Raw genomic sequence first — 20,251 nt, 5'->3', positions numbered from 1 at the left:
TGGTGTTTAACATTGAACTTGAACCGATGAATCATGGTATATAAAATTGGGTAATACCTAAAAGTTCTTGATCGCGACAGACGTACCTCCCTCTCTGCTATCTGTAAATCGTAAGAAGTAAAAACATAATGTCCTTAAAATACATTACCATAATGTAGAACCTTTCAAGTTGCCTAGCAAACAATAGTCAGGGTTGATTCATGCCGAAGTAGCAGGGCTCACTCACACCACCTGACCTTTTCCTTGAGCAGATGCTTGCTCCACTCCAATTGGACTAACTAAAGGGGGTGGGATACGGCCTTCTGCTCCTCTACTCAAATGAACCGCTTCCATCATGTACATATCAGATAATAGCAAAGATCACAAAATCATATCCAAGAGGTGCAAATACTTTTGGAATCCCCTATGTTGTATTAATTAGCTTTAAATAAGCTGGTCATATGACGAATGTTTCCAAGGCTGAAACTATTAATTGTTGTTAATTGTTAAATATCAGCCTAGAATTAGTTCAGTCAAGTGAGCTTTACATACAAATACTTCTTGTTTCAAGTAGGGCTGGATTATTTTAAAATTATAGCCGATTGTCGATTACGATTTCGATTTTTTTTGTTCTTGTATAATGCAATTAAAATAAGACTCAAATTTCTTTTTTGCATTGTAATTAAAGGCTGCAGAAGTGCAAAAATAGTAACAGCACCACCTATAATTATCCTTTTAAGGGACTCAAACTTTATAACAATAACGATATCACAATAATTAAAACAAAATAGATCTAAATTATCTATATCCTTATCTATCTATATCTAAGAATAGCTCACAAACAACTTTTATTTTAAATAATGTTCAGCAGAACCTCCTTATATTAGGAAAAAAACTACAAAAAGTTCTTTACAGGTTTCTTAAAAGGAACACGAGCCTGTACTGTGCTGTTTCCACCACTGAGTGAGTCTGTATCAGTATCTACATGGGGGGGCATCAAGTGATCACTCAGCTCAGCTTTGATTTTGTCCTCTTGTGATTTGGGGGGTGGATACAACATTTTAAACATTTAAGGATGTGTAATGTGTCATTTTAGTCCCATAAAACTTTCAAACTGTATTAACCACTAGTATGTGTCGTAGAATGATTCGATTCTATTGAACGGCCCTTTAAGCCAAAATAAAGGAACCGATTCGCGCATTTGGGAGTCGTTACATACATACGGCTCTTTAAAAGGAACCGAGACAAAAGATCCGACTCCCTATCGCAGAATTCACTGCAGCAGTTTCCCAGACGCGATTTTTTTACTCAGTAACGGATGTGATTTAAAATGTAGCGAATTACAATTCTTAGTACAAAACTTACTTAAGTAAAAGTAAAATTACAGGCTGTAAAATCTACTTTAAAAAGTACAAGTACACAAAAAAAAGACTCAATTACAGTAACGCGAGTAAATGTAATTCGTTACTTTCCAGCCTGATCGCGCTCATCGGCTCCGTATTTTGATTCAGTTCAGCGGTGTTTGATTCAGTGAATCTTAATTAAACTCTTCTGTTTGTGTCTCGTTTTGCAGATCGTGTTTGCGCTCCTTATTACTGAATCTAACCGTTACCGTGTATAATCCTTGTTGTCTTCCGTTTACTGTTTTGGTTTTCGCTGGTTTTGGACACTGTTTTCGCCCTTTTTATATTAAACTTTCCCTGATTTATATTCCGCGAGCGTCTGGTCAGTTTCTGCTTCGTGACATGTTGGTATTTTAATTAAAATATAAAGTATGTAAACAATCGCGATTGTCACATTCTAACATCGGGTGAAAACGTTCATTCGAATTAACCGAATTAATCGTGAAAATCGCCCAGCACTAGTTTCAAGTTTGTTGTAATCTGGACAGTGCCACTTGTATTCTAAAAGCTTCTGTTTCAAGGTTGACTTGTTTTCGGGTGGTTCTTAGATCACATTTCATCATCTGGACGAATTACTTTGGAGCATCCTTTGACAGTCAAGGTTTTTTCCTGAAGACCACTGTTCTGTGTCACAGTGTTTTACACTTTGGTTACATTCATGACAGGAACGGAAGTTACTCATTACACGAGGTTCATCAGTTCACAAGGTTATACCAAACACAGTCATGGACAATTTAGTGTCTCCAGTACACCTCACTTGCATGTCTTTGGACTGTGGGAGGAAACCCGGCGCAAACCCACACGGACACGGGGAGAACATGCAAACTCCACTCAGGAAGGACCCGGACCGCCCCACCTGGGGATCGAACCCAGGTCCTTCTTGCTGTGAGGCGACAGTGCTACCCACTTAGCCACCGTGCCTTCCCCTATATCATTTGTAATAGCTTACAGTTGTACATGAAATCAATCTGAAGTTGCTTAGCAATGGCTCTTAGTAACCATCTTTAAATGGATTAAACTGTATTGTTTTTGGACTTTTTCTTTATATGGGCACAGGGAAGCCATTGCCTATAGTCATGGCACAAAGTACGATTATATTACAAAACTTTTTACACCACCGAGTTGCAGCCGGTAATATTTGTGACTGAGCAATATGACCAAGGTGTTATATTTTAAGCATGGATCTTAATAATTAACTAATGTCATTGTTAGATTAGCACTGTGGGTTTAAAAATTGCTTGAATTTATTTACCGCGAAGTTGGAATGAGTTACCCAACAGTGGTGTCATGCTGAAATGTGCATGCCTGATGTCATGTGCATCCCCTGTCAGAGAGCATGCTTCGATTAGTAATCATGTTAAGCTCTACTCAGAATAAGCATCACACACTTCAGTAAACATGATTCATATATTTTGCCTGGTGCCTTAACATAAACAAATAAGCTTCATGTACACTGATCAGCCATAACATTAAAACCACCTCCTTGTTTCTACACTCAGCTCCACTTACCATATAGAAGCACTTTTGTAGTCCATCAGTTTCTCTGCATGCTTTGTTAGCCCCCTTTCATGCTGTTCTTCGATGGTCAGGACCCCCACAGGACCACCACAGAGCAGGTATTATTTGGGTGGTGGATCATTCTCAGCACTGCAGTGACACTGACATGGTGGTGGTGTGTTAGTGTGTGTTGTGCTGGTATGAGTGGATCAGACACAGCAATGCTGATGGAGTTTTTAAACACCTAACTGTCACTGCTGGACTGAGAATAGTCCACCAACCAAAAATATCCACCCAACAGCACCCAGTGGGCAGCGTCCTGTGACCACTGATGAAGGTCTCAAAGATGACCAACTCAAACAGCAGCAATAGATGAGCGATCGTCTCTGACTTTACATCTACAAGGTGGACCACCTAGGTAGGAGTGTCTAAAAGAGTGGACAGTGAGTGGGCACGGTATTTAAAAACTCCAGCAGCGCTGCTGTGTCTGATCCACTCATACCAGCACAACACACACTAACACACCACCACCATGTCAGTGTCACTGCAGTGCTGAGAATGATCCAACTGCTCTGTAGTGGTCCTGTGGGGGTCCTGACCATTGAAGAACAGCATGATAGGGGGCTAACAAAGCATGCAGAGAAACAGATGGACTACAGTCAGTAATTGTAGAACTGCAAAGTGGAAAATGGACAGTGAGTGTAGAAACTAGGAGGTGGTTTTAATGTTATGGCTGATCAATGTACTGTATATTACCTAATGTTCTCAATACTAGCTTTGAGAAAGCAGTTGCATTCAGTTGCATACCTTAAAGCAACTTTATTTATACTCTGGGTTTCAGCCTTCAGCAATAACTGCAAGCACATTAAAATGTGTCATGTGTTTATTTGTCTTCAGTAACTATTGTGTATTAGTGTGAATCGCAAAGGTTTCAGTTCCTATCCCGTAATTACACACTAGATAGGGTGCCAGTCCAATGAAGGGCATTACAGACTTACGCATTTATTTTTTAACCTTTATGAAAACGGGGTTTGCAAATGCAAGTACTCAAATACACATTCCTGTCTTTTAGGTCTTTGGATGGCCGTCTGCAGGTATCTCACAGAAAAGGCCTCCCTCATGTCATCTACTGCAGACTGTGGCGCTGGCCCGATCTGCAGTCCCACCACGAGCTGCGTGCTATAGACCTGTGTGAGTTCGCTTTCCACATGAAGAAAGACGAAGTGTGCGTCAACCCGTACCATTACCAGCGTGTGGAGACACCAGGTGAGATTTCTAAGTACAAGTGAACTGTGCTAAGCCAAATAGTCATTCCAGCTAAAGATAATCATCTGTTTATAGGTGTTTTTGTATGTCAATAGGCTTATAACTAAAACTGTGTAAATATCTACTGTTTACTTGCATCAAGATGTTTGGTCACAGCACAGCTCACATGATTTACACTGATCAGCCATAACATTAAAACCACCTCCTTGTTTCTACACTCACTGTCCATTTTATCAGCTCCACTTACCATATAGAAGCACTCTGTAGTTCTACAATTACTGACTGTAGTCCATCTATTTTTCTACATATATTTTTAGCCTGCTTTCACAGTGTTCTTTAATGGTCAGGACCACCACAGAGCAGGTATTATTTAGGTGGTGGATCATTCTCAGCACTGCAGTGACACTGACATGGTGGTGGTGTGTTAGTGTGTGTTGTGCTGGTATGAGTGGATCAGACACAGCAGCGCTGCTGGATTTTTTAAATACCGTGTCCACTCACTGTCCACTGTATTAGACACTCCTTGGTTCACCTTGTAGATGTAAAGTCAGAGACGATCGCTTATCTATTGCTGCTGTTTGACTCGGTCATTTTCTTGACCTTCATCAGTGGTCAAGGATGGTACCCATGGGGCGCTGTTGGCTGGATATATTTTTGCTTGGTGGACTATTCTCAGTCCAGCACTGACAGTGAGGTGTTTAAAAACTACTTATCCACTCATACCAGCACAACACACACTAACACACCACTAGGGCTGTCGCGCTAACCGCAATTTTGAAATACCGCGGTATAGATCAGCCAACCGCATGCCAAGCAACCACAACACCGCGATGTTCACGCTTTTTCTTTTTGGTTGTTGCAGGGTCCATCATGTTTTACGCTTACATTCGAGCATAATAAATGTTAAATTAGTTCATAATGAAAATTAGCTACATATTAACTCACCTAGCCCCAGTAGATATTACTCTTACGATTTCTTAATTGTGTGCGTTTGTGTTTTTTGCAGTTTTGCCTCCTGTTCTGGTTCCCCGGCACACTGAAATCCCTGCCGAGTTTCCTCCACTGGACGACTATAGCAACTCTATTCCTGAAAACACCAACTTTCCTGCTGGCATAGAGCCTCAGATCAATTATATACCTGGTGAGAGTAAAAAGCAGACAATCAGCCAGACATGCACTCTGAGCTACAGAAGTGTCCGTTTAGTCTCACATGAACACACTTAGCTTTTTAACTTGATGAATTAAGATGTTTTAGTAGAATCATGTTGCTCTGCCGTCGTTTGGGTCACACATTACTGCTGGCTAATGTCTCAGGGCAATCTGGGATGGATTGGCGCCCCATCAGGGCTGTGTTACGCCCAGTGATTCTGTGATTTTCTGCCACATAAATAAAAATGAAAATATAAAATGGACCCAAAATATAAATACAAAAAAACAGACATACTGAGTTGTCTGTCCTTCCATAAATGACAATGTGTTTAACATGGTGCCAAATCCAAAATAAATAAGTAGATGTGTTGTTAGGGTCTTTAATAAACAAAGCACAGACTACGGTGATCTACGGTGCAGTACATTTTACTAAGAGTTCCACTCTAGACGAAGTAAAATCTTCTTTTTTTAAGCTAGAATAATAGAAGCCCTTATGTATTTTTTGTTCAGTTCTGATTAGGCCAACCAGAATAATGATACACATTTAAATAAGTTTTGGAAATGTAACCAAGAACATCAAAATAATGAATTACATAGTGCTATGTACAATCTCAAGGTGACTTTACAAGAGAAGGGAAAAAGAAATGTCGGTTATTATGACATAATGACATAATCTTATGGTTACAGGTAGAAGTTGATACACATTTAAGAAAACAAGTGGTGGAAAGTGTCTTGTATATGCTTTGCCATCATCAACAATCTGGTAACAGTAGGGAAAAAGTTTAATTTGTGGCATTTTACAGCATTGATTAGTTTTTATTTAAAATAATTAAATAAACAAACTTTAAAAGGCACAGAAACCCGAAATGAACTTTTACATGAGCGCCCCCTTTATGTTACACTTAGTAAACCACAGTGAGACCAGATTGCCTCCATTTTTAGTAAGTAAGTATATTCCGTGTTGATGTATCGTTTGTGTTGCCTGGGTCATGGTAAATATTTTGGACAAATCATGGTTTAGAGGTTTGTCTTGGTGTGGTCTGCACAGAGCTTTGACCTCAACCCCATTAAAAAACCTTTGGAATGAATTACAGGGTTGACTGTGAGTCAGGCCTTTTTGTGTAACCTCAGTGCCCGACCTCTAATGCTCTTTTGTCTATATGGGCAAAAATATCCACACACCTCAATTTTAAGATAGAAAAAGCTTGCCATGAATCCTGGCATTGAGTAAGGGATGTATACTTTAGAGAAAATATTTTGGTTTTGATTTTTTAATAGTTCATCCACAGACATGTTTTTTTTTTGGCATTATGGGTAATTACATGTAGACTGACTGGTACAAAATTGCAGTTTTATCTAAAGGTATATTTAAAATCAAACCCACAACACATTAAAGTTCAGTAACTCAAAGGGGTCTGAATATTTCCTGAGATCACTGTATAATGTATTTGTATTAACCGCTTGATCCTGATCAGGGTGGCGACAGGTCCGGTTCGGTTCCACCAGAAATTACTGGATGCAATAGCCTAGGTAGGGCTTAGGCTAGACCCAGATATAGCTAATGTTGTCTGTGTATATGCTCAACTGGCCAATACCATTCTTTATGGGATGGGGGGATGGACCCAAGGGCAGTGAAGGTGAACTGATATAATGAAGATGAATAGACAGTGTCTGTGCTTTCACTGTTGTAAATACTTGTAAATATTCGAACAAGCAACTCCGAGCCAAGGAGCAGTGCAAACAGGTGGGAAAAGCACTCCAAAAGGTGGCAGTAAAAAAAGGCGGGAATGGCAAACAAAGGAGACACTGAAAATTGGCTTACTCAAACAAAGGGAGACAGTAGTAATCAGATAAAGTCTAACACAAAAACTAACTTCAGCCTTGGGGCTGAAAACACTCCTTTAACTAAAATGTTACTAATGTAACTAAACTTAAAGACAGTGAGCTGAACCCTTTAAGTCCAGCTCACTGTTTTACTCAGATTCTCTTTGAGTTTAGACCTCAGTTAAGCTATCTGCTTGGGTTTATATGTAGCACACCTTTTTTGCTACACGCTACATACCATACCGTCTGCCCCCCTACAAAGGTGCAGCACTGAGCAATGGTTTGAGTGAGCTTTTATACAGAGCCCTGCAGGTGTATCTGATCAGCAGTAATCAGTGCTGGGGCTTCTGGGAAATGGAGTTCTGAGAGCTGCTCCCAGCTGCTCAAACTCAAACTCAAAAGAAGCTTTATTGGCATGACAAATAAGGACATTTGTATTGCCAAAGCTCAGTTACAGAGAAATAATAACAATAACAATAAGAACAAATATATACAAAATTATAAAATATAAACAAAAATATAAAATAGAATAAAATAATAATATAAACAGTGCAAATAATAACAATTAAAAAGGTGACATTTACAATAATGATGTAGTCATAAACGTTTGTTGTGTGCGTGCGTGTATGAGACATGGTCACCCACTGTCCCTCACCTGGTGGCAGGTGTGTGTATAGAGTGCTGCTAGTGTGCAGCTCTCTCTGTGCTCCCCCAGTAGGTGGGGCAGTCTGTCGGGGTCTGGGAGGGAGTTGAAGTCGGGGATGACGGTGTTAAATTTAGGGAAGAATTGGGACCGAATGTGGTGGTACTTGGTACACTGGGTGAGGAAGTGCAGCTCCGTCTCTACTGTACTGAGAGTGCAGTGCTGGCACAACCTCTCTTCCCGGGGCAGCCAGGACCGGGTGTGTCACCCCGTCTCCACGGCCAGGTCGTGTGCACTCAGTCCGTACCTCGTCAAGGCGTTTCTCAATTTAGGGTCGGATACTGTGCTCAGATAATCTGCTGCACTGTAGTGTCCGTTTAGGGCCAATAACACTGCATTTTACTCTCTCTTACTACGTGGACCGACCCCTTCCAACTGTGCACTTATATCTTTATATAAAATATGTTTTGCATTAGTAAGGAAAAAGGATGCACTGCTTACAACATCCTGAAAAATGATGTGATATACTCGAATTCATATATATTTTAATTAATTAATTAAGTGCAGTCGAGTAAAGTCAATTCTGACCCTGGCTACATGTCTGAGTATTCTAACAAATACCCACTTTCTCACATGGTTTCTCATTTATTATTAGATTTTATATCTAGGTAGTCGTACAGCATCATTTTTCTGCACACACAAACATAAGACTTATGGTCTCCGGTGTAGGATGTTAATAATTTTGTCCTTGGTTGTCTTCTATTTCAGAGACCCCACCGCCAGGGTACCTCAGTGAAGATGGTGAGAGCAGTGATATCCAGATGAGCACAGGTTAGGAATTAGTTTCTCTTCTTCTCCAAGTTACATTCTGATTAAAATACACGCCATGTGACTAATCACAGAGAAACTGCTGTGTCATTCTGTTTCTGTTGCAGGTTCCCCAAACTTGTCACCCAGCCCTGTCTCCCCTACAGACAGCAACCATGGTAAGAACAACTAACAGCTATATATAAGTCTTAATAAGATAAGATAAGATAAGATAGCCTTTTATTATCCCACAGGGGGAAATTTGTAGTGTTACAGCAGCTTTCAAGAATATAAAATTAGAAAATTACAGTGTTTACATGCATGTACACATATATTAAAAAGTATGAAGATGTAAATAATTACAAAAATATAAACAGTTATACAGAGTGCAGATTCCTCATTATATAATTTTAGCTTGGATTTTACTAAAATCTTTAGAATCTGCAGCAAATGATCAGTGAATAGATGAAGCATGCCTACAGTGGCAAAACAACAGACTTCAAACCATAGATAAGTATTATGAATAGCACAGCACTTCAAAATTCTTTATTATTTAAATATACCTCATATGAGGGTAGTGGTTGTGAAGATTTGCATTTGTAATGCAAGGAGTGGGGATGTGTGAGATTGCTTTATATAGCGATCAGGCATAACATTATGACCACCTTCCTAATATTGTTTTGGTCCCCATTTTGCTGCCCCATACGCAACAAACTGTGATGCACTGTGTATTCTGACACCTTTCTATCAGAACCAGCAGTAACATCTTCAGCAATTTGAGCTACAGTAGCTCGTCTGTTGGATCGGACCACACGAGCCAGCCTTCGCTCCCCACGTGCATCAATGAGCCTCGGCCGCCCATGACCCTGTCGCCGGTTTACCACTGTTCCTTCCCTGGACCACTTTTGATAGATACTGACCACTGCAGACCGGGAACACCTCACAAGAGCTGCAGTTTTGGAGATGCTCTGACCCAGTCGTCTAGCCATCACAATTTGGCTCTTGCCAAACTCGCTCAAATCCTTACGCTCGTCCATTTTTCCTGCTTCTAAAACATCAACTTTGAGGATAAAATGTTCACTTGCTGCCTAATATATCCCACCTACTAACAGGTGCCGTGATGAAGAGATAATCAGTGTTATTCACTTCACCTGTCAGTGCCCATAATGTTTGCCTGGTCGGTGTATATAAAGCTAGATATTTTAAAATGTATTTCTGATATACAACCCCAAATCAGAAAGAAGTTGGAAGAGCATGGAAAATGCAAATAATAAAAAACAGACAGTATGAACCTGAGATATTTCATGTTTTGTCTGCTCAACTTCATTTCATTTATTAATAAACATCTGGACCGCTTCTGGACATGGTTAACATAAGGCTTCTTTTTTGCACAGTAAAGTCTTAAGTGGCATTTGTGCATGTAACTCTGTATTGTAGTGCTTGACAAAGGTTTGCCAAAGTAATCCCTCACCCATGTGGTTATATCAGCTATTGTTGAGTGGTGGTTCTTGATGCAGTGCCGTCTGAGGGATCGAAGATCACGGGCGTTCAGCTTAAGCTTGCACCCTTGACCTTTACGCACTGAAATTCCTCCTGATTCCTTGAATCTTTTAATGATATTATGCACTGTAGAGGGAGAAATATGCAAATTTGTTGACAAACTGGAGATCCTCTGGCCATCTTTGCTCATCAAAGACCTTTCCTGGATGCTGCTTTTGTACCAAACCATGCTTACAGTCACCTGTTTGGAATCACATCATTATTTATTTTTTTCACCTCATTACTAGCCCTAAATTGCCCCTGTCTCAACTTTTTATTTGGAATGTGTTACAGGCCTGAAATGCAGGAATGGATGTATATTAACAAATGAAAGGAAGTTAAGCAGACAAAACATGAAATATCTTGGGTTCAAACTGTCTGCAATCAAATAAAAGTCAAAGTAAATGTAAGGAACACTGTTTTTATTTTATTTGCATTTTCCATACTGTCCCAACTTTTTCTGATTTGGGGTTGTATTTAATATGGACCAAGTCTACTTAAAAAGGCTCGTTTTCTCAGAATGGATTAGCAAATGTAAAGAAAAAAACATCAAAGGATCGCTGGGCTTGAAGAAAACCTATTTGTGAACAACAGTGCTTTTACATTCTTATATAAATGTGCACAAATTCATCCATTCAGGTAAAAAAAACAAATATTTAAATGCAATTCTTTTTATTTAACATGAGGCATGCTGCACCTCTAGATTCCTCCTGATTTGAGTCTTTCCGCTTTCTTAAAACTGGTGTAACATATCTGGATTATCTGTGGTATGTAATCTCTACACAAGTTTGTTTGTGTCAGGACCTGCACAGTGTGGTTAGCGAGACCGGAAGTGCGCCTCAGCAGGGTGCGCCGCTGTTAGAGAGCGGATGAGGTCTCTAACAGCCCTGACTTACTCAGCTTCCCACCCAGAGCAAAGCTAGAGGAGCTGACCCACAACACACATGATGTGTACATGAGTCAGAGCTAGTTGTTTGTTAGTGGTGCTTGTTGGTTCAGTTGTCATTTGGGCAGTGAGCCTGGGCTTGCGGTCTTGTTAAGGAAATGGCGTAATTGTAGGTATTATGTATTTATGACTGGAAGGTCAGTTGTTTGTTACTGAGCTGAGATGAAATCAGAACAGGAGAAACAGCAGCTACAGCTTGCTTTAGGAACATACACTAATGAGTCAAAACAGTAGGAGACAACCCTATTTATGAATGTGAAGTCAGGATTATATTAAATGTAGGGCTGATGGTAGTTACTTGCAGTAACTTGCTAGATTGCTGATGTTCTAGTATGATAATGGCCCCATGCACAGAGCTACATTTATTACAGTGTGGTTTGATAAACACCAAGATAAACTTTGGTGCCCTCAGTGGCTGCCACGATCACCAGATTTAAACATTACAAACTATAAAGTAGATGTGTATCATCTACAGACCTCAAAGATCTGGAGATTTTTAAATCCTACTTTAACTTCCTACCACAACCAGGGTTAGGGTGGTTTCTACATCCTTGATATTAACACCAACACCAACAATAATTTATTCGTTCTTATTTTGAGGATGGAGAAATGATTAATATTGTGATAAATGATGTAATAGTACATAAATAATGAGCACATTATGGATATCTTGGGTGGCACGGTGGCTCAGCGGGTAGCATTGTGACCTCACACCAAGAGGGTCCTTGGTTTGGTCCCCAGGTAGGGCGGTCTGGGTCATCCCTGTGGAGTTTGCAGGTTCTCCCAGTGTCTGCGTGGGTTTCCTCCGGGAGCTCCGGTTTCCTCCCACAGTCCAAAGACGTGCAAGTGAGGTGAATTGGAGATACAAAATTGTCTGTGACTGTTTCACGTTAAACTTGTGAACTGATGAATCTTGTGTAACCACAGTGCGTGAAAGATGACGATAAAATCCTAATAAATTAATTTGGATACCTTTGGTACTTACATTGTACAATAAGAAGTGCATAGTAGTGTTGCTATTATCTATCTATCTATCTATCTATCTATCTATCTATCTATCTATCTATCTATCTATCTATCTATCTATCTATCTATCTATCTATCTATCTATCTATCTATCTATCTAGCAGAAAGACAGACATAAAAATGTATGATGACAGCATTAAAAACGTCATCTTCTTGCATGCACATTATCATTTAGTGTTAAACAACTGGGATTTTGTCTGAATCTTGCCAGAGTTACCAGTTGTGAAACAAATCCCTTTATTCCAGTTAAAGCCACACTAGCAAACACATGAGCAAGTAGAATGGCTCCTTGTGCTGTTTGGTTAGATGATGTCTGCCACTGCTTTATGTTTTTACAGAGCCTGAAATCTGTAATGGTGTATTTTCAACCTCAGCAAAGTTTTTTAAATTTTTTTATTGGCCTTCGGCTCGATCTCGATCCATGGCGACTTGATAAATGAACGATCTGTATGAATATCGATCCCGTGCAAGTCTAGATAGGTCCGCCAGGGTCTTCTCTGCCATTATTGTGATTGTGTCGAGCCATCCAGTTGCTGGTCTTCCTCTTCGCCTTGTTCCTTCTATTCTTCCGACCATGATGTGCTTCTCCAGTGATCGCTCTCTTCGTATGATGTATTGATAACATCCTTCTCCAACACCACATTTCGAAGGCGTTGATTCATCTTCTGTCTTGTTTCTTTAAAAGTAGCAAAGTAGGGTGACCATATTTTGGCTTTCAAAAAAGAGGACACTTGTGGTAAGATGGTAGCATTGGGCAAACGGACACCTGCACTGGGTGGAAGGTTTAGTGCAATTAATGTTATTGAACTTTAATATATAAACAGCTGCTCTTTAACAAGACAACTAACAAATGCCTTTATGTTCAGTTCTTATTACTTTCCATTCAACATTTGGTCCTAAACAATAAAAACAACAAATAAAATAGTTCATCAGTAGAGCTATTTGGACAGAATGTGGCGCTATCACGGTGTTAACAATGTCCTCTATCTTAGTACGCACACTTAGAAATGTTTACTCTGTTTCAGTATCAGGGAAAGACATTTTAACAAGGCAGGAGTGCAGTCCATTGATCTGTAGCTGTTGTAATGCTCCTTATTGTAAATTGCAAAAACTCCCTCTGCAGCAGTAACAGCATCTTCTGTGTTACCTGATCTCACGGAATAGTTCATTTACCTGACGAACTCTATGTGTAGTTGCACTTTTGTGTTTTGCTGAACTAGCACCTTTATTGGACACTTGGCAGTTGGCAGGTCATGCATTCTGCTTCCTAAGGATCCCGACAGAGACGGAAAATCTGTTTTTAAATCCAAAAAGAGGACATGTTTGAGAAAAAGAGGACGTATGGTCACCCCAGTTTAAGTATTGTGGCTTTCTTAACACCTTATACTCCTTCCTTTATTTATTAATGCATTTTTCTTCATTTTTCTCCTAATGTAGTCGTATCCAATTACCCAATTGCACTTCTGACCGAGAAGAGCTGTGACTAACACACGGCCCCTCCAATGTGCGCAGTAGCCGATCGCTTCTTCTCACATGAGGATCAGTATTGTGCACAGTCACACTAATCTCCATTATCCCCCGTCACATTGCGCAAGCACCATCGAACAGCCAGCAGAGGTCAAAATTGCAGCACTTATAAGGAATCCCCTCCAGCAATCCAATCTGCGTAAAAGCCAATCATTGTCCATACATGCGCCCAGCCTGCTGGTAGCAGATCTGAGATTCGAACCGCCTTTAATTTTTTAATGACCTTCTATTATCTTTCTGTGTTTGTGTGTGTTGTGTGTGTCTCAGATCTGCAGCCAGTAACATACTGTGAGTCCGCGTTTTGGTGCTCCATCTCGTACTATGAGCTGAACCAGCGCGTCGGAGAGACGTTCCACGCGTCCCAGCCCTCCTTAACCGTGGACGGCTTCACGGATCCCTCCAACGCCGAGCGCTTCTGCCTGGGTCTGCTGTCCAACGTGAACCGCAACACTGCTGTAGAGCTCACGCGCAGACACATCGGTACCACATGTCACACAACACACAATCTCAAGTGAATCATATAATGAAGTAAAACATTATTTCTTAATTTTTATACTTTGCTTACTTGCACTTTGGATTTATTTTTAAGGTCGAGGAGTGCGACTGTACTACATAGGCGGCGAAGTGTTTGCGGAGTGTCTGAGTGACAGTGCCATCTTTGTCCAGAGCCCCAACTGTAACCAGCGCTACGGCTGGCATCCCGCCACCGTGTGTAAGATTCCTCCAGGTAAGCCAAGCGCAAACAAAACACACAGCATGCCTTGTGTCAGCAGGATGTGATTGATTGCACATACTTTTGTGTGCGTGTCCTTCATGAATCACTCTTGCATGGAGTGTGGTATTTCCACAGGGTACTCTACAAGACCACTTGGACCTACACTGATCAGCCATAACAATAAAACCACCTCCTTGTTTCTGCAATCACTGTCCATTTTATCAGCTCCACTTACCATATAGAAGTACTTTATAGTTCTACAATTACTGACTGTAGTCCATCTATTTCTCTGCATACTTTTTTAGGCCCCCTTTAACCCTTTTCTGCAATGGTCAGGACCACCACAGATCAGGTATTATTTAGGTGGTGGATCATTCTCAGCACTGCACTGACACTGACATGGTGGTGGTGTGTTAGTGTGTGTTGTGCTGGTATGAGTAGATCAGACACAGCAGCGCTGCTGGAGTTTTTAAATACCATGTCCACTCACTGTCCACTCTTTTAGACACTCCTACCTAGTTGGTCCACCTTGTAGATGTAAAGTCGGAGACGATCGCTCATCTATTGCTGCTGTTTGAGTTGGTCATCTTTTAGACCTTCATCAGTGGTCACATGATGCTGCTTACGGGGTGCTGTTGGCTGGATATATTTTTGGCTGGTGGACTGTTCTCAGTCCAGCAGTGAGAGTGAGGTGTTTAAAAACTCTATCAGCGCTGCTGTGTCTGATCCACTCATACCAGCACAGTGTCACTGCAGTTCTGAGAATGATCCACCACCCAAATAATACCTCCTCTGTAGTGGTCCTGGGAGAGTCCTGACCATTGAAGAACAGCATAAAACGGGGCTAACAAACTATGTAGAGAAACAGATGGGCTACAGTCAGTAATTGTAGAGCTACAAAGTGCTTCTATAAGGTAAGTGGAGCTGATAAAATGGACAGTGAGTGTCGAAACAAGTAGGTGGTTTTAATGTTATGGCTGATCGGTGTATGTGTGTGTGTGTGTGTGTGTGTGTGTGTGTTTGTTTCAGGCTGTAATCTTAAGATCTTCAACAACCAGGAGTTTGCGGCTCTGTTAGCTCAGTCGGTGAATCAGGGATTCGAGGCCGTGTACCAGCTGACTCGCATGTGCACAATTCGCATGAGCTTTGTCAAAGGCTGGGGAGCAGAGTACAGGTAAACATGTGCACACACACACATACACACACACACACACTATGTCTCTTGTTGATCATTACAGTGTGTGGTTTGATCTGGATTTAGCTGATCAGTTGATTTAGTTACAGAATTTAGTTACAGAATAGAATTTAAAGTGCTGCTACTGGTCTATAAATCACTGAATGGGTTCGGCCCAGAATACATCTCAGATATGTTTAGAGAATATAAACCCAGTAGATCTCTTAGATCGATGGACTCAGGTCAGCTAGTTGAGCCCAGAGTCCAAACTAAACATGGTGAAGCAGCATTCAGCTGTTGGGCTGCATATAACTGGAACAGACTGCCAGAAGATATTAGATGTTCCTCAAATGTAGAAATCTTTAAATCCAGGTTAAAAACTTTTCTTTTTTCTTGTGCCTATGATTGAGCTCGAAATTTTTGCTATTACCCTCATTTTACCATATTTCTTTTAGTTTTTCATGCTCTTAATAATTTTTTATAGAGTAGTGTATGAGTGTTTGTTGCTTGTTTTAATTTTATATTCTCTAAACTGTAGGGTATATTTTACTATATTTTCCTTTAGTTTTCATGTTCTTAATTGCTTATCTCTCGTTTTAATTTCATATTTCTTAAATTGTAGGGTATATTTTACAATATTTTCTTTTAATTTTTCATGTTCTTAATTTTTATCTCTCTTGTTTGAATTTCATGTTGTCTTAATTGTAACTAAATGTTTGCAAGAAGTCTTTCTGAGGTTCTAGATCTCAGGAATGTTTTACTGCTTTTAATTTTTCCTTATGTAAAGCACTTTGAATTGCCACTGTGTATGAAAGGTGCTATACAAATAAACTTGCCTTGCCTTGCCTTCATTTAATTATTAGTATTTTTCTCTGCGCCCCATTTTTTGGCTTGCGACCCACCTAAGGGTTGCAACTCAGGGTTTGAAATGGCATGTTGCATTTATCACAAAATAAAGACACTTGTGTTGTTAAGAAAGAAAATCTGCAATTGTTATCATTCTCTAAAAGGCTAACCAGTCCATCTTTAATTCCCAGTAACCAAAACTAGGATCCTCTAGAAGCCAGGATCCTCTGATGCTGAAGCATTTCTTTCACTTTGCTTGTTAACACTTGTTGTTGTAGTGCTTGATTTAAAGCACTGATTTTGGCTTTATCAGTGGAGTACATGCACCCACGCAGGCACATACAGGCTGTACTTATTCTCTATTATGCTGGCTTATGGACTGAAAAGAATTCATTTATTTTTCAGTCCAGCAGCTACTTCAGACTGGACTGTAGCACTACTAGTGGTTTTATTTCAAGGGGGTGTTTTTTATGCCAAAGCTTTCAAACCAAATCAAATTCGTAATAACATTACTGGCGCTCCCTCATATTTCCCTTTGTGTACTACTCTGCTCTACACAAAAACATAAATTATGTTGTGCTACAATATGTGGACTGGGGTCTTCAAACGCTGTGTAAGGATCCAGATGGATGGATGGATGGATGGATGGATAGATAGATTCAACTTTATTGTCATTGCTCAGTACAGATACAAGGCAACAAAATGTAGTTAGCATCTACCAGAAGTGCAAATAGTAGCATTGTGCAAAAAACAGAGAATATTAGTAACATATACCTAAGATTAATATGAATATAAATTTATAATTATAGCTATTTACATATATGAAATTATATCAATGTACATAGTACTATATACATAATAGCAATAATAACAATAAGCATATTAATAAAAAAATTATTGTCAGATAAAGGCACCTGTGCAGAGTGCTTTAGTATTAAAGCTCCGCCCACACCTCTTCACACATTTTACTAAGCAAACATGTTGCCTTTTTGGTTATGATGGCAGCATAAAGCAACAATACACAGCACAGCCTACTTTAATAGTTGAATGTAAACCTAAAACATCCAGCGACGGTGCGAGGCTCTGTCTCAAATACGAAAATTCTCATTTCTCCCCATTTTCCTCCCGATTTAGCACACGCAATTTTGTCTTCCGCTGCTGAGAGATACCAGATTGCATCCAAGGAGAGCACGTCGCTGTACACGCCTCTTCCGACACGCGCACAGCCCTCCTCTTCTCGCCAATCAGGGTCCTTACACAGCGTATGAAGACCCACCCACCCACACATAGTCCGGCCCCCACCCTGCAGATACGGTGGCCAATTAATATCTGCTGCAGGCACTGCCAGTTATGCCTGCCAGATGTGCCCAGACGACCTGTGGCAACACCGAGTTTTAAACCGAGGAGTTGAACTCGGTGCTAGTGTGCTAGCCACCTGGGCGCTCCTCATCAGTCTTTTGACACACCTCTTTCTACAGCCACAGAATTGGTTGGGAGTTTTCCACCGAGTTACCCGAGTAGTGTTTTTAGCTGCTTTAGACTTCGACATCTTGGACATTTCAAATAAACGATTGCTAACTGAATTGCCGTAGGATTGCTAGGACCGCCTCATAGTGCAGATACATCAGTAAAGTAGAGGCACTTGAACGCTTGGTGAATCAAAAAACGTTAAATCAGTAAACACACACCTTAAAGTTTGAATTTCACATCAGATTGCATATTATACTTGAAAAGGCTCGAGTGATGCGATTAGGTAGTGCCTTTATTATGAAGCTTTACGAAGGTCATTGACCACATTCTTCTTTTCCCCGCAGACGCCAGACAGTGACCAGCACCCCCTGTTGGATCGAGCTGCACCTGAACGGCCCCCTGCAATGGCTGGACAGGGTGCTCACCCAGATGGGCTCACCCAGAATCCCCTGCTCCAGTGTGTCCTAGAACAAGCAGCACTGGAATCATCACACCTCAGAAGAATACTCAGATGACAACACCCGGGTCCCTCCAGACCTCCCGCAGATCAGCCGAGAACTCAGAAAGAGAGTCGGACTGGCTGATTGACCTCCTTACACGTGTCCCTTCTCGGAGTGTCACTCCACTGCTTCAGTACCGGTCCTGTCATTTCCACACACACTTTTGAGCACTTTCTATTGCTGAGACCTACACAGCGTGGCTTATACAGCTGTGCATGTTATGTAGAGTAGTTTTGGTCATACAGAGATATATATTTTTGGGTGTTTTTATTTTATTTTACATTTATGTATAGCTTAAAACATGAGGTATTTGTAACCCTAAAGCGTTTAAAGGTTTTCATATTTTTTAAAAGAAAATATGGATAGTTGACGGTGACTTTTTTCCACCCTATAATTCAACTATATAATGTTTGCAGTATGTGAAGTACTGCAAGAACACTGCGATTTAGGAAAACTATACGAATCTCCAGGCAACAGTTTGTTCTGGATGTATTTGGCTTTTGGCTGTTTCATTAGCGCTTTACTCGGGGGGGTTTGTACTGTGTTTTTAACAGCCTTCAGTGAAGCAGCTGTGTGGTTGTGTTAAAGCTCACATGGAACTGTGCAGTCATTCTTCATTGAGCACTTCAGTGCAATCCATAGTGCACTTGGCTTGTTTTTTTTAATCAAACTAGGGGTGTCGGTGTCTCCTTCCATGAGGGTAGAATGCACATCGTGATAAGTGATCAATGATCAGATATAGGAAAGATATAAACTGATCAGCCATAACATTAAAACCACCTCCTTGTTTTTACACTCACTGTGCATTTTATCAGCTACACTTACCATATTATATAGAAGCACTTTGTAGTTCTACAATTATTGACTGTAGTCCATCTGTTTCTCTGCATGCATTGTTAGCCTGCTTTCACCCTGTTCTTCAATGGTCAGGACAACCACAGAGCAGGTATTATTTAGGTGGTGGATCATTCTCAGCACTGCAGTGACACTGACATGGTGGTGGTATGTTAGTGTGTGTTGTGCTGGTATGAGTGGATCGGACACAGCAGCACTGCTGGAGTTTTTAAATACCGTGTCCACTCACTGTCCACTCTATTAGACACTCCTACCTAGGTGGTCCACCTTGTAGATGTAAAGTCAGAGACGATCTCTCATCTATTGCTGCTGTTTGAGTTGGTCATCTAGACCTTCATCAGTGGTCACAGGATGCTGCCCACGGGGCGCTGTTGGCTGGATGTTTTTGGTTGGTGGACTATTCTCAGTCCAGCAGTGACAGCGAGGTGTTTAAAAAGTCCATCAGTGCTGCTGTGTCTGATCCACTCATGCCAGCACAACACACACTAACACACCACCACCATGTCAGTGTCACTGCAGTGCTGAGAATGATCCACCACCTAAATAATACCTGCTCTGTCGTGGTCCTGTGGGGGTCCTGACCATTGAAGAACAGGGTGAAAGCAGGTTAAAGAGGTATGCAGAGAAATAGATGGACTACAGTCAGTAATAGTAGAACTATAAAGTGCTTCTATATGGTAAGAGGAGCTGATAAAATGAACAGTGAGTGTAGAAACAAGGAGGTGGTTTTAATGTTATGGCTGATCGGTGTATATATTTGATGCATTAAGATTCAGTATTAAAATGCTTATAGGAGAAGCCAAATTGACTTTCCACAATATGATAATTAAGGAGATCTTGATTGGCTCTGATGATTGGCTTTACGAACCAAACGTCTTTTTGCACGCAGTTTATCCAAAAAAATTACAATTGGCAGTCGACACATCTGGAAAGATGATGTGCACTCCATGCATATTGGGGAAGTTCAATTCTGTCCAATAGCAGTGTAGCGTTTCAGGACACCGTTGGCTCCAGTGCCATTTGTTCTACACATACAGGCTTCACCCAGCAATTTATTGGGTTGCACCCATTCATACATAAATACT

General features: G+C 40.7%; 1 protein-coding gene across 1 annotated transcript in view; it reads left to right on the top strand.

Moving 5' to 3' along the window:
• smad3b (SMAD family member 3b) overlaps positions 1-18,561 on the top strand; it is a 37,782-nt gene extending 19,221 nt beyond the window's left edge. Inside the window, exons 3-10 of the mRNA XM_063004331.1 lie at positions 3,952-4,145; positions 5,152-5,286; positions 8,530-8,592; positions 8,697-8,747; positions 13,874-14,086; positions 14,196-14,333; positions 15,351-15,495; positions 18,156-18,561. Coding sequence (XP_062860401.1) covers positions 3,952-4,145; positions 5,152-5,286; positions 8,530-8,592; positions 8,697-8,747; positions 13,874-14,086; positions 14,196-14,333; positions 15,351-15,495; positions 18,156-18,279 — 1,063 coding nt within the window. The 3' untranslated portion in view covers positions 18,280-18,561. The remainder of the gene's footprint in view (positions 1-3,951; positions 4,146-5,151; positions 5,287-8,529; positions 8,593-8,696; positions 8,748-13,873; positions 14,087-14,195; positions 14,334-15,350; positions 15,496-18,155) is intronic.
• Positions 18,562-20,251: the final 1,690 nt, after the last annotated feature.

Source organism: Trichomycterus rosablanca, chromosome 11 (assembly GCF_030014385.1).
Source record: "Trichomycterus rosablanca isolate fTriRos1 chromosome 11, fTriRos1.hap1, whole genome shotgun sequence".
NCBI lineage: Eukaryota > Metazoa > Chordata > Actinopteri > Siluriformes > Trichomycteridae > Trichomycterus > Trichomycterus rosablanca.
Note: the sequence above shows the minus strand (reverse complement) of the source record. Positions and strands in the feature narration are given on the sequence as shown.